This window comes from Brachionichthys hirsutus, unplaced genomic scaffold (assembly GCF_040956055.1).
Source record: "Brachionichthys hirsutus isolate HB-005 unplaced genomic scaffold, CSIRO-AGI_Bhir_v1 contig_700, whole genome shotgun sequence".
Classification (NCBI taxonomy): Eukaryota; Metazoa; Chordata; class Actinopteri; order Lophiiformes; family Brachionichthyidae; genus Brachionichthys; species Brachionichthys hirsutus.
In genome coordinates this window covers 53,591-68,995 of record NW_027180374.1, presented here as the reverse complement: position 1 = coordinate 68,995, position 15,405 = coordinate 53,591, and the positions used below count along the sequence as shown (strand labels likewise).

The window sequence follows — 15,405 nt, the reverse complement described above, 5'->3', positions numbered from 1 at the left end:
GTCATTTCTGACATGCTTTCTGTGACTGATGTGTTCTTTAATTCTATGTTCACCGCGGTTGTGGTGAATCTCAATCCTGTTCAGCTACAATTTTTTTGGTGTCGCCTTTTCTTCTCCTCACATCTCGGTGTCAGGACATGGGGGCCTTTGCTGGAAGGACTTGGACCTCTTTGTGAACACTGCTGTGGCGGCCGCTGACTGGTCGGCCCCTGATGCCAGTGGTGCCCGTTTCTCCGCCTCCTGCCGAACGTTCGGGTTCCCTTTGTCTGTCTGTGTCTCTTCTCTGAGGACGCGCCCTCCACAGCTGTTTCTCCTTCTCCTGTGCTCCTCTGCCCTGCTGTGGATCCTCGGAGTGTGTCTCCCCTCCTCTCTCGAGTTCCCCCCTCACTCTGGGCTGCCCATAAACATGATGTCGGCCTGATAAGGAACTGTCAGCCTGTCTCCCTCATCCCTAAATCTTCTTTCCACACCGGGCGACGCCTGCGAGGGCCTCCCTTGTTAATGTAGTTTGGCTTGGCCCTGATGAGATGCCGTGCCTCCCTCAGAACCTGTTTTTGCCCTGTGCTAAATTGACCCATGGGTTTGACCATGTGTCAAAGGGGAGGATGTGTTGCTTTCAAATTTGGTTGAAGCACAAAGAAACAAAGTGCTTCAGCGATGGAGAAAATGATTCTATCTGACAATGGTTCAACAATGACTAACAAAATGCTTTCAGAACTCAGTGACAGACTCAAGTTGGACCTGAAGACACACTGCAGTTACCAGACGCACTCTGGTGGCGCTGTAGAACGAAACAACGCCACACTGAACGAAGTTATGTTGGAATTATCCTGGATTAAATGTTTACCTTTGGTACTGATGCAATTACAGATGAGAACTAAACCACAGCATAATCCGTCGTCGCCAATTGAGGTGTGGTTTGGACGACCTCCAACCACTGGACTGGTTCCTATGGCCAAGCACACTGTGTGATGATGCACTGACCCAATACTGCATGAATCTGACGCAGGTACTGACTGAGACCAAAGAGAGAGGACGTGTCGTCTTGCCAGCAGCAGCAGCAGATGCACCTGCCTGAACATCGGATCCAGAGACTTCGTGCGGGTAAAGAACACCCGACGAAAGTCCTGGACACACCAACAGTGGCGGAATCCCTTCTAAGTTCAGCTGACGACCCACACGGCTGAAAAGTGACCCATCAACACACACTCCTGACCGAAGAAGCTGTGCCAGAAATAAAGAGTGATTGGTGAATAAAAACGCATCACTCCACCGACCCCTCATCACACGCCCCTGATGGAAGAAAAGAGTGATTGGTGAATAAAAACGCATCACTCCACCGACCCCTGTGCACACCATCCTTCCTGATGCCGCTGCTTTTCGACCTCCTGCCCCTGCTCATCGCTCTCACCAACTTCGCTGGGCCGGAGAGGGACAGCACTACGAAGATACAGGACATTATAATCATCATTTCATGCATAACTCCTGGTGCCGTCGTTCTGCCATTCGAGAATCATGAGTTTTGCCTACATGTTTGAATTGTCTGTGGTTCGCAGAGACCGCAACTAGTATGGTGTATGACATCTCACTGCTTTTGGTTCTCTGTCCTATCTTCTTCATTTTTAGTGATCACTTTTAGATGTGATCAAAGGGGGAAATTGTATTGGCAATAGAATAATTACTAAGCATAATGACAATTATATAATTGATAATTGCAAAAGCAATCAAGTAATCATTAAGTGGAGATTGAACAATGTTAAGTAACTGATCTACAGGGACGGTTAGTAGGACAATAACTGTCTGCAGAGGTTCCCATTCACGCTTCACCGAAAGACCTTCGTGTGCGGCAGAGTTTTCGTGATAAACAGTTCTGGACTGCGTCTCCGTGTTTGACACTTAGTCTCCGTGTTTGACACTTAGAAATTATGACTTCCTCCCACATTGTTACTTAGCGTTTCCCTTGTATAAACACCTGCCTACTGTTCCAAGAACCAATGAATGTGTGCCTATATAAGCGAGATGTGCTCACTGCCCTTGGCTTCAGTCGGACAACCGGTGTTCTGCTTGTATGACTGAAGCCCCAAGGCCTTGGTAAAATAATTAAAGACCAATCTTACATAATCATGTGTCTTTATTATACAATTATTCAAAGTAACAGAAAACTGCCAACACAGGTGGCAGCAGAGTTCTTGTTAGACTGTTAGAGTGAAGAGGAGTGGAAGGGATGAGACTGTGTTTTATTGAACTGAAAGCAGAGTCTGATGTTTTTTCTTCCCCAACTTTCCATACAATATTGTCCAATTAAAGATAACACAATCCAGTATTGACATAGTGTAAACAATTATTGAGTTTATGGCTGTTTACTGAATATTTGTGCATGTACATGTTTTTTTTGTTACACATTGTGAGAAGGGGGGGGGGGGCAGACAGAGACTGTTTATCTGAGTGTATGCTCCCTTTATTGACCTACATGGAGTATTGTGGCAGCTGGATGATAAGGAATTATTCCAAATGTAGCGAGGAGCACAGCATGCAGACGGCGGTTTTGGCTCCAACTCTCCCATGAAGGAATGAGAGACAAGAAGGTGGAGGGGGGGGGGGGGGGGGGGGGGGCACGGAGAGGGAAAACAAATCAGGTCAAGGTTTTGATTAAACAGTCTGAATATAAAGACTTTGCATGTAACCCATAAACAAATCAATAACAAATCAATGACAAAATATTCAATAATTCAGTCACACAAACGGAACTAAAGGCTGGACTTTCTCTGGCGGTGAATAAATATGTGCTGCTGTGTACAGATCCTACTCTAATGAATGTCAGGGTTGAGGATCTTACTGTGATACGTTCTTACAAATGAGTTTTGAGAACTTTCTTGAGAATAGGAATATATACTGTACGACAGGCGGGGTTGCACCCTGGATGCTGTCAGTTCATTGCAGGGCCACATACAGACAGCCTCAGGGAGAACATACAAACTCCTCACCTTCTTGCTGTGAAGAAACGCGCCACCACTGTGCCACCGTGCTGCCCGCATGAGAACATGATTATAAAACATTATTGATGATTTTCAAAAAATAAATCTCAAATCTGTGCACTAGATTAATAGAATATTAATATGCCAAAGTTATTAATACACAATCAACTGCAGGCCTGTAAGCAGATCAATGTATCTTGTGGCTTTTCAAATGTATTGCTTATTTATAATTCATTCTAATTATCTTGAGCCTCTCCTTTTTGATGCAATGTGGTTCAGTAAGAGCTTGTGACAGCGGCTTTGAGATTCATATAAAGAGTAGATACAAAGCAGCAAGAGTTGAGGTTAGACAGCAGATGGAAACAGGTAGATGAAGTATACAAGTGAGTCTGTGTATATATTTAGAAGAGAAAGAAGGAGGTGGAAAGAAAAGGCTAACCTTTTGATAGAGCTTGAGGCAAGGGAAAAAAAATTGTAATGCTGAGAATAGGATATCCCTGTACTTGACTGAAAGATACCGGTAGATTGAGAAATTGAAATGTGAGGGAATTAGGGAGAAAGAGATTGGAAACAAGTGTGCATGCTACAGTTGATGTGCATTCAGACAATGCATTGAATTCAATTACATTAAAAATGATTACTCACTAATGGAACTAAACAAATTAGCATAGGAGTGCAAGAGCTGAACATGAGCGGAAAAAGGAGGGGGGAGTGTGAGGAAGTAGAGGGGACGAATGGGGCGAGGAAAAACATGGTTGTAAGGAGGGGCAAGAAGAAGAGAATTTCTCCTGGCGCTCCAGAAAACGACTGCGGGTGTAAAAATAATCTACGGTATCCACTTGAGAGGCTGCAGTGTCACAGTGCGCCCTAGTTTAATCTAGACTCAGTGCATATGACATGATTTTTGTTCGATTGTGTCCCAGTTGAAGTGCTCTACTGTATTTTAGAAGGCAGAAGTAAAAATGTAACATGATGTGTTGCCAGAAATGTGTTCAGATCTTTTGCTAATTTAAAAAACAGCAACTTATGTTTCTAATTATTATTTGTATACATTTGTTTTCAGCTGGCAAGAGAAACCTTTTTAAAAGTGAAATGTTCATCACTGTTTCTGCAAAAGCAACAAAACGACAGGGTTGTAAAGATTCCAGAAAAAGGTTTTGTGGGGATTCTAAAAATAATCCTGATAACTAAATATCATGTTTTAATTTATTTTACAGACATGTACAAACATGTAGAAATTGGCATTGTAGAAAAGCCCAGAGCACCAAATAGACTATTGTCTACGTCATCTGTCTTCTCTCATCTTTGTTTTTTTGCGTCTCATTTAAGATAATCTTGTCTCCTGACTCGATTTCAAGCTGCAAAGCAAGGATGTCCAGATTTCCCATATCCTGGCAAAAAGTGCATTAGTGTGTGAAAAGTGTTTGATTCCATGACGGTTCTGCCTTGAATTCCATATGTTCTAGTAAATTCAAGTTCCTTCATGTTCGTGTTTCTGAGATAAAAGTCACCGAGATGAAACGGAAACGCTTAATGATGAAATGTGAATAGGCGGCGTCGGTGTTAAAAAATTAATTACACAAGGATGGCACCTCAAAAAATTAATTACACCTAGATTCTAAAAGTCAGTTTAATCTGATGCTGTTGCACAATGACTGATCTGCTGCATTGTACTTGGTCAGTTATTGTCTTGTCATGTCAAAAGCTTTGTTCAAATATTGAAAAATAATAATAATCTGGGACAAGTGCTGACTAAAGGATGCCACAACCAGTGGAAAGACTATTGACACCAGAATTAGTCATATAAAATAGATAAATGTTACTTCTCCCATAATAGTTTCGCTATTTACTGTAAAATATCTTAACTCGTATCAGAATTATTTTAGAAGATATGCATTGTCCACCAATATGAATAGACCTGGGTAGGATTAGTCAAATGGGTTTTTTAAATTTCAAAAGATTTGTAATCCAGGGAGAACAGAAAATTAATCCTACTTCAACAATCCAAGTATTCAATCTGGGATCTGACACTTTTCTTTTTCAGATCCAAGACGTAGGTAACGGCTGTCTTTGTGCCACCAGGATCCAGTCTTTTGGAGTTTTTACAACAGTGTTTGATTTGTCTGTGGGTTCCTATCTCTGCGACATGAAATGCAACAGAACTAGTCAATGTCTTTGCATTTGTTTAACCTAATTTTTAGTGCTTGTGCTATACTTAATGTCCCCCAGTGATAATTCTTCACAAGGCAGCTCAGTTCTACCTTGAGGCCTGTGATGTCACTTTTCTTTTTCAAACAAACTTGCATGTTGCAGAATTTGTGCGACAGGCTGTCTAACTGTTGTCAGCTTTGCTGCCTTATTATTGCTGATCATGAGACATGACATGGTGTTCAATTTATGCGTAATGCCTACAGCATTGCAGCTCCTCATGCTCATGTCCAGAGACTCTTTTCTTTTCTTTTTAAAACTTCTGAATCATGGATACTTATGAAGATAATAGATGTATACATTTTGACGTTAGATTTTACCGACATCTGATTTAAATCATAAAGACACTTGGTAAAAGGTCATGATTTTCATGATACTTTCACAAAGGCATGATAACACATCCGTGTTTGCAAATTGCATTTTTTTCATCACCTTTTGTCTTTTTTCTTTTTTAACACGTATGCTGTTTCCCTCGCCCTCCCCTGTCAGTTTGCATAAATGGCACGCCATTGAGTTAGGCAGACGTACACATGATAAAGCAGTAGATAAACACAGACAAAGCAGCAAATAAAGACAGACTTCCATACCAACATTTGGAAATGTAAGGCTGGCTGAGTGTGCACAGGTTTGTTTGTGTGCACGTCTTTTAGAAGACTTATTAGCTTTAGGTGCTTTAGTGCATTTTTTCCCAGCAGAGAACTCATATAATCACAGCACACACTGGTGTGGTGATGGAGGCCATGTCCACATGTTGATGTCATTTCGTCTGAAACTGTGTAAAAACTACAGTGTGTGTATGATATACTTTGTGTACAAAGTACTGATAGAATGTGTTTCCTTTTAGATCTTCTAATCAACTTTGCTTTTAGTTAAGCTACATTAAACCAAATGTGCTTGCTCTTTTGAAACAGCTGCTGAAAACACTAGAACTGCCTCCCTTTGGGCTTAAGACCTTTAAATAGCAGCTACAATCTCTCTGTGTCCATCTGTCCGAGCACACAAACATACATTCTTCTTGTATATGAGGTTATTATATCATTTTAAATCTCTTAAAACCTTTAAAGCTGTCTAAATCGGTAACAGGAACAATGGATTTTATTATGTTGTTATTCTTCACACCACTTTATCCAATTTCAAGTAATAGGCCATTTGGTAAATTGAAGGAAAATGGTGTAGAAATAATATCCAAAAAGAAATTCTCAAAAGTGTTTCTTTTTCTTTTTTTCCAAAATAAGACGAAGGCAATCATTTCTTCTAACAAGGTAAATTTCAATTCATTTCCATAGGCTCTCCAACTTGCTGCTGATTTTAGACAGAGGGGCCTCAACTTTTATACAAAATGGATGCACTCCAATGGCTTCCATCAGATTGATCCCCTCTGAGGCCATGCCAATCGTATTAGAAATGAATTTGAATACCCTACTTTCCCTCCACAGCCTTTTCCATTCAATTCAGACGAGAGATTGGTTGGAATGCCACCTTAATGGGTGACCAAATGCACATTGTTGTGCCTCTTTCAACGATAAAGCTAAACCTATTTTCAGGTTTAATGCTTTCCACGTTGTAAGAGGTAAAGCAACTTTGCAAAGGTATTTTATACAATTGACAGTTAGATACCTTCGCTCTTTTTTGTCGGCCATACGCTGAGGTCAAGTGAGCGTCCCTTGTTTCTTCTCATAGAACTTTGCATAGCTGAGATGAATCATACTCCCTCACCGTCTTTTTAATTACCTTTCATTATTTCTCACAAAAGCATTATGCGCTCAAGCTCTGACCTGCAACATCCACACTCAATGAAGTTGACTTGGTTTTTGTCATAAGGCAGTTCTGTACACGCACACGCACACACACACACTGGACAAAAATGACAGTGTTTTTGTAACTCATCTGGAACAGACTTTGGTCCTATTCAGATGATATTAATTTTAGAGGATGACTAATTGACACAGCATGTTGTCGCTTTTTCAGCCCATCCAAATCTCATGTTAATAATATCTATGCTCTCTCTCTGTGCATTTGGTAGAAATAAGTATTGCTATTTCTAGTACTGCTGTTTATGTGAACCCAAGTTGCATTGTTATGTTAGAAATCATTGAAAAAGTGGTGCAGTGCTCAATTCTAAGGGATAATGCCCATGATCCTTTTTCTGTTTGGCTTGTACGATCATGAAACAGATATTTATTTCACTGCCAAGCTATTTTTTCCCAAATATTTTAAATTATATCAATAGAATAAGAGTGTAGTCATTTTAATCCACCTTCACATGTGGCCTCTCAGAACAGGTATGAACACCTTTTACTCTTTGGGTGGCCAGACGAGGTTGAGGTTTGTCTGGAACTTAATCTGAATGATGATATTATTTGTTTTGAATTGGTATTGACAGATAATCTCTGTGATTCATGACGTGTTTTTATTATTTTTATTTTTTGAACTGAATCATTTTCTTAGAGCTGATACGTTTCTTATTCTTTATTTTGACAGTGTTATTAATGACTTTATTCTTAAACTGTTCACTTTTCTGATTAGAGTTGGTGTGATGATCCGATGTTTGCATCAGACAGGTCATTAAAAGGACGGTTGTCGTGGCGATATGGTTCCCTGTGGTCTCCGTCTTACTCTTTTTCTGTCCTTTAGCTAGATGGCTCCCTGTGGTCTCAGACCATCATGCTCTGCCTCAGGCCCTCTCTGTCCTCTCCTTCCCGCTACCTTCCCCCCCCCCCTCCCTCTTTTTCTTTTGGTCTTATGTTCTTCAATAGGTAATACCCAACCGTCCATCTGTTTGTCCTTTGGTTCTTTCCATTTATCACTCCTTCTGCTGTTCACACATTTCTTTCATCTGTTTCTCTGTTTTTTTTTCTTTCCTTCTTGCAGTGCCAGTCTTTGTGCATGAGTCTTATCTGTAGGTTTTTCAATTGAGTTCAATATTTAAATGAAAACTGATCAACTAAGTTGATGGTCCAACTTGAGCTGGTTGTTTGACAGTCTGGGTAAGGTCTGAGGAGGACTTCACAATAATTCACAATAGAAATCTGGTTGGAAGATTTTTTTTTCTGTATTCACTTCAGTGTTTTTGTCATTTTAAATATTTTTATTTAAGAAAAGCAATCACAGCAAAATTATACTTTGTGAACACCAAATACATTTTGCTGTAAGACATTTTTATTTTGTTGCTGCTGTGTAAAATTAAGGTTATTTTACTTCATATTACTATTAGCATTATTATTATTCTCCTCCCTCTTCGTTGTTGCTCCTCTCAGTCTTCTCTACAGTAACGTTCCCTGGCCAAACAAGGTCATATACTCTGGGGCTCCTCAATAGAACACATTAGTAGTGCAAGGAAGAGATCAAAATCCTGCATGCACCACACGACAACTTTATTATACTCACACACAATAACAAGAAAGAAACCAAATGCTCATAAATGGACATAAAACACTTGCATTTACACATAAACCTTCAAAATGGCTTCATGGATACATTGTGCCCTCTGTAATGTGTAACACACCATCTCTTTTGTTGTTCAGGACCCCAACAGAGAAGAGGCCTTGCTGCAACAACTGAAAGAGAAAGATGAAATCATTCACAGACTCCAGAGTGAACTGGTAAGGTCCACTGATAGGTACAAATATGAATGCAATACAAAATGAAAATGTTTTCTGCACTGTCACTGTGTGTACCATTTGTGTAGACTAAATAATTGTGATTACCGGTACTTTTAATCATTGCACCAAATCAACCTTTTCCAGGGACGGTGCTTAATTTGTCTAAATGACTTAATTTTATCATCTCACTCTCACTCAATATTATGCTGATAAGATAAAAGCAAGAGAGAAGAGCAAGCTGACCACAGAGAGTAAAATTATGTAATAAAAATACAAGTAGTAAAATTAACCATATTTATACAGGATGTGCAGTGTTGGAAAATTAAAAACATGTCCAGTAAAACATAATGCTTTTGCAGTCTTTGCAGCTGCTAAAAAGAGAAGCAATTCACACTGAAACTTTGATAAATGGGAGGTTTGCACCCCTAATGTTATCTCTGTCAGTTTCTTTTTCTTGCTCTCTATTTTTTTTAAAATTAAAATGAATAATTGAGATATCTTTGAATGCTTTTAGAATTCTGTATTTATTTTATGCCTATAAATTTAAAACGAATGGCCTTTGAAGCACTTTTTTTTAAATTTCCCCTGCAAGAATTAAATAATGTTTCTTTCATAGAAAGTTTAAAACCACTTCAAAGTAAGTTTTACTCTTGTTAATAAATTAACAATCTCATGATGATCTACATACAGCAGAGGGTGGAGTGATAGGAAGGAGAAAAATCCGGGGTGGGGGGGGGGGGGGGGCATTAAATGTTGAATACCTTTATGGATGGCTCAAAGTCACAAATCACACAATGAATATGTCACAACTTGGCACCAGGGATCCCATTTTAATCTCATTTGTTAGCTTAAGCATCCTGCTTAGTATATTAGCAAAGATGAGAAGCACCGAGTTATTTCCATGGTTGCATATTTGGAATTGCCAAATCATACTCATGAATTGTATGATTTTTACATTCAAAGAGTATTGTGTTGTCTAACCCGTCTCAATTGTTGGATTATCTGCAAAAATGCTCCATTTGGCAACATTGTTTGTCATCTACAAGTCTTTAATGCTCTATCAAAGCAGTGTAGTGCAGACATTATGCCAGGCCTTAGCGGGCTAATGTGCCAGCTTTATGACACTGCTGTGAGAGATGTCACTGACTTGATGCTCATTTGGCATCTGTTTGTTTGATCGCGTTCTGGCACTCTCATTTTTCAATCTAATTTTTCTCACTCGGCCTTTATCTCACGCTCGCTCTCCTTTGTCTCTTGTCCTCTTTCGACTGTGATAACACACTGTCCCCCCCTCCTCCGTCAGCAGCACCTCACTGTCATCCTCTCTCCTCTGTCTGTGCGGCCTATATTCAGCATTGTGTGCACATAATGCGGAGTTCCAGGCAAATTTGTATTCATACTCAGCCTTACCTGAGGACTTAAAAAGGCCACCCAAGCAGCCTCTCCATGAAACACTGCTGGGTCCAGACTTACCCACTATTTACACTTTGAGATTGTCCCTTATCTGATGATGCCCTCTTCAAAAATGGAGCTGTATTCGTTAATCTGACAAAAATGTGCTCTGAAGATTGCTGTGTAACACAATCTACACATGGACACAAAAATAACTTGTTAATTGCAGAGTTTATTATTGTATTTATCTATTTATCTCACCCTGCTGTCTCTGAGGACATGACTGATTGTGCTGAACAGTATCTTACCTTTATCAACGTTTAACATTTATAAGAAGAATTAGACGTTTCCCATGGTAGCAAGTTTATTTTTTTATTTTTTTTAATGATTTATTTGTATTAGTATTATAAGTCGGGGACTATTTCCAACTGTAGCTTTGGAGCAGTAGAGAGTATTTATTTCAGAATATGATCTACATGAGAGTCAATCAAAATAAACTGCAGTTGTCATGGCAATGGAAGAGCATTTCAGCCTCTGCAGCTGTGTGGCTTATTGAAGTGTTTTTAAATGTTTTTGTAACATAATAAAGGCTACGTCTGATAGGAATGAGATATAATATCGGGCCACACCAGAGACATAAAGCACACAAGAATCAAATCAATGTTATTTTTTTTTTTGCCTTGGATTTGTTGATAATAATACAGATACTGAATATCACACGAAGTCTAAGAGTGAATACAGAATACACGGCCTCTTCGGCCTCCTCATTTTTACCTGCACCATATGCGTTTAACAAACATAAATTCTGTCATTCCTTCAAATTCTAGTGAACATTTGGGATGTTTTGCTTATAAATATGTGTAAAGGTAAATTTGCGTCTACGTGTGAGTGACTTATTGGGATATCTTACCTATGTTAAGGATCAGGAACAGGGAGCTCATCCCCACAGCTCTCCTCATTTGGCTTGCGTCTGTAAACCTGCCAGTAAAAACCTATTAATTATTTCCTAGAGGGATGTGCTGGCTGGCTGGCCATCACTACCTGTCACTTTTTATGAGTTCTGCCTCTTTGCTGTGCATTTTGTTGAAGCGCCATACTCCAACTGCAACATCCAACTGCAGAGTCTTCTTTGCCTTTCATGTAGCCATGACTAATGAAAACCGATTTTTATTTCAGTCTGTCAGCTCACTGCTGCCAGACAGGACTCTGTAGCTTTGGGCTTCGAGCTGTGGTGTAATTTTCCTTTTTTTTGCCCTTATGTTTAAACATCTATAATACTGTACCTTAATGTTGCTGATTATTTTAATCAAGGTTAATGATTTTTTTTCTGTGGCTCACAGCCGCTGTAACCTGTTCTAATCCCCTACCCATGAGCAGCAGAGAAGGTGGGGGGGGGGGGGGGGGGACGACATGTCAGAATGATTAGTGACATCATAATAAAATGCTCCCCGGTGCTGGGTTCTTCTCATTCAGAGGACTTGCAACCAGCCTTTTTAAAATACTCTGAGGAGTCGACAGGTTCTTGGTCAAGGAAAAGGTGCAGTCTTTTGAAGGACAGAGGCAGCACTACGCCGATGTCTGTAAATATGCCAAAGGAAACCTATTAATAATGTCCTAGAAGGGCCTCTCTAGCAGGCCGGCCAGAACTTGCTGTCAATGTTTTTTATGAATTCTTCTCCACTGATGCGCTTTGAGGAGTACTCCTCCAGTATTTGGCTGTAGAAAAGTTATCCTGCAATTCAGCCCAGTTTTATGACCTCTTAGCGTTCCGGAAGAAACAGTGAAGGGGAGCTGGGGATTTTGTTTCATTGAGGTTGTTTAAAGTGGAAACCCACTATACTAAGTGTTGTTAGCAGAGACGCCGCACGCGTCTGCTGGGAGAGCTTTTGTTTGTTCTGATTTATTTGTATTTTAATGTTCTTTCTTTATGCGATTTCGGACACGGCTGAAGGGTCTGTGTTTGTTTTGTATGCAGGACAGTGCCAAAGCTACCCTGAAGATGAAAGACTGCCAAATGACTGACCGCACAACACAGACCGAACACATGGGACCAGAGGTGAGACGCACACACCTACTGTTTGTCACGCACGGAGACACAAATATAGCATTCTGCACTTCTGGCGCTGAAAATATGCTCTGGGTAAGAATGAAATTTCATGTCGCTAACTAAAGCCCTATTTATTGTTGTTGTAACATTTCTGGTTATGCAACTTTATGCTGAGTCACAGCCTCCATCCTTCTCGGTTTTCTTTCCTAACTTTTGAAGAACATTTTCTCACACTGAGCTCTAGTCTAATCCATCTTACTCTCCATAAGGACGTTGTACTGCAGTGACATTCAAATTATAGTCCACTACCTGCTCCTCCAATTCCCTGAGTGTAAGGAGAGACTGCTGTGCTGCATCCTACCTGCCTAGCATCCTCAGCTGACATGGCCTCTTTGGCTTCCCGAGGAACTGACATTATGGGAACGTTGCAGACTTAATGGATGATTGTCTAAAAATGGCTTCTTGTTATGAAACAGGAGTGGAGTTTAGGGTCTGTTTCTTTGTTTCTTGGACAACACATTTTTTTCCATTTCCTCCTCTCCTCACAAAGTTCTTTTATACATTTGACGCTGCTGTGTATTATGTTGGCAAGAAACATTGCTGGAGGGTGAAAGCTGTGCCATTGTGCAAGCAAATAGCTGCAAAAGTCACACAGATACATACAAAGCAGAAAGGATTGACCTTTCTTAATAAATGAATGTATATATTTGCACTGAAATAAAACTCAACCTCTGTTGATTTTTATGGCACAAAACACAGAATAACTTTTTCACCGCTGCTATTTTTAAGTTTAATTGTTAATTGCTACGGAGACATAGCGCTGTCGCCTCACAGCAGGAAGGTACCGGGTACGAATCATATCTGTGTGGAGGACAGACAGACATGTTCTCCCATGTCTGCATGGGCTTTCTCTGGGTTCTCCAGTTTCCTCAGGTCAAGTTGCTTATAGTGTATGAGTGTGTGTGTGTGAGTGGTTGTCTGCTCTGGCGACATGTCCGGGGTATATGGCCTCTCACCCATAGCCAGCTGAGGTAAGCTCCAGCAACACCCATGACCCGTAAGGCGGACGGATGGATCATTTCATTTTTGCACCATTTATTTATGGTTTCTTGTTCCTGGACACATATGAAGGCAAATACAATCTCCAATGTATCTTCCTGTGTGCTATCTGCGATTACTGACTAATACTGATATATGTGTGAGGATATGTGAGTAATGTATTCTATCATGCAAATTTGTTTCATGCCTATGCATAAGGTGCGACAGACAGAGTGAGCTTGTTTTGTGAAGCAGCCAATGGTTCCGGCTTTAGACAGAAGGTGCTGAAGGTGTCAAAGCAAATTTAGTCTAATAGTTTTACGCAGACATTATAATTCACTCAGTGTCGTGTTTGTTTTTGTGCGATGTTTCACATCTGCACATTAAAATTCTGCACACTAGCACAAGATGTACGGAGTATAGCTAAACTAATGTATGTAGTCACTTGTTCATTGTTAAGATGTTGTCTGGACTAAAGCTCAGAAAAACAATGGACTATGTTGTTTGACCTTCTGATTTACCTCTGTGAATTTCACCTTGATTTACCTCACCAGGCGGGTGTCTGTCCTTGATCCCACTGTGTATACGAGGATAGATTTAATCTTTTTGAGATTCACTTGATTGTGTCACCTCTTTGGCTTGATTTATTTTGATTAACGATTGGCATTCAAGTAGTGCCAATATGTCTCATCTACTGCGCAGGTGGAAAACAGCATAATATTACCATAGCAGCCATCCTATTGGTTATTTGACAGAGGAGTAGTGCAAGCCTTAAGTGCCCTTGTCATTGTCTTGGAGTGTAAGTATGTTGAGGTATTGTAAAATTCCCCAAGTACGTAGTGTCTTTTCAGGACCACAACAACCTTGTCCTAATTATAAACAACGTCCAACTTTAGAAGTCTGGCTAGTTTTCCAACGTGTGGCATCAGTGTCTCTTATAAAACTGGTACCTGGCCATAGAGTCCTCCATATGCTCAGGATCCTTGAGAAGATGGATTCTTAATTAGAGGAGCAGCTGGTTGCCCGCTAGCAAGCTAGGCTAGCAGCACAGGTGACTTAACTCAGCAGTAGCTACAGCATGTGCAGCCTTATTTTAGCCTCCCCCTCCCTTCTCCCGTGTGCATGACTGTGAGACAGAGGGACTAGTGCCTGATAGTGAGTTTGTGGGATGTGCTGCAGCATGAAGCAGGCCTATATAGGTTAGTTACCACAGTGCATCGAGGACACTCGGCAAGCAACAGAAAAGGTGTCCACAAGTGGGGCAGCTATTTCTACTGTTTCTGCTACTCCACAAGGTCGACCAGCTCTCTCATCGCACTCTCTTTCTACCTTTCTTTCCATCTTTTGTGGAATGTCCTTCTGCTTTCAGATTCTCCGCTCTCCCTCACCTGCTTTTGTTAGTTTTTCCCCTGAGAGTGTGGAAGTTTGCTTTCAGAAGTTTTCTTATCCAGGCGTTGCATCAGGGATTCTCCTGCCCTGGTTTCCCAACCATCCGACACTCTGTCCTTAGGATAGCTCATGTCATGTCCCACTGAAATGCTACTTCATGTCAACTTGCTTCAACATTCCGTTGATTCGTCTTTAACAGGATGACCTTGTGGGTTGGGCTACCATGTGGGATGTCTAGGAAGGTTCATGATTTCATGCCTTGCTCCTCTTGGTCACCCCCCCATTGCTCTCTTCAATGATTTGCATTAATTTTGAGTTCATATTATATCACAGCATAATTAATCTTGTTTCACAGTTGAAGAAAAAGGTCCTAATGCATCATTTTGTGTTTATCACACACTGTTTGTTGTTTTCCTACTGTATTTTTTTTCTCTTTCTCATGTTGACATTGGCTCTGGGCTCTTAATCTACCAGATACCATTCTGCTTCTTTATTTATTCAGCCAACGTGGTCGTATGCAGTTGCCCTTGTCTGTCCATTGGTTTGTATCTAATATGTAACAGTCTCCTCAAAAACCAAAAGACAGCATTCAATAGAATGTCTGTTTTAGCGACTCTAAATGTGTACATTGCATAATTGGTTTCTCAAGTTTGCTGACGTTTACCTTTTAAAGCACATTTAAACTTGATTCTCAAGCGGCTTTGCTCACATTCAATTACGATAGAGGTAATGGCGTATCAACATCAGTGCAAAC

General features: G+C 40.4%; 1 protein-coding gene across 1 annotated transcript in view; it reads left to right on the top strand.

Moving 5' to 3' along the window:
• Nucleotides 1-15,405, top strand: part of LOC137914203 (serine-rich coiled-coil domain-containing protein 1-like) — an 85,305-nt gene that overhangs the window by 36,710 nt on the left and 33,190 nt on the right. Inside the window, exons 8-9 of the mRNA XM_068757807.1 lie at nt 8,708-8,785; nt 12,153-12,233. Coding sequence (XP_068613908.1) covers nt 8,708-8,785; nt 12,153-12,233 — 159 coding nt within the window. The remainder of the gene's footprint in view (nt 1-8,707; nt 8,786-12,152; nt 12,234-15,405) is intronic.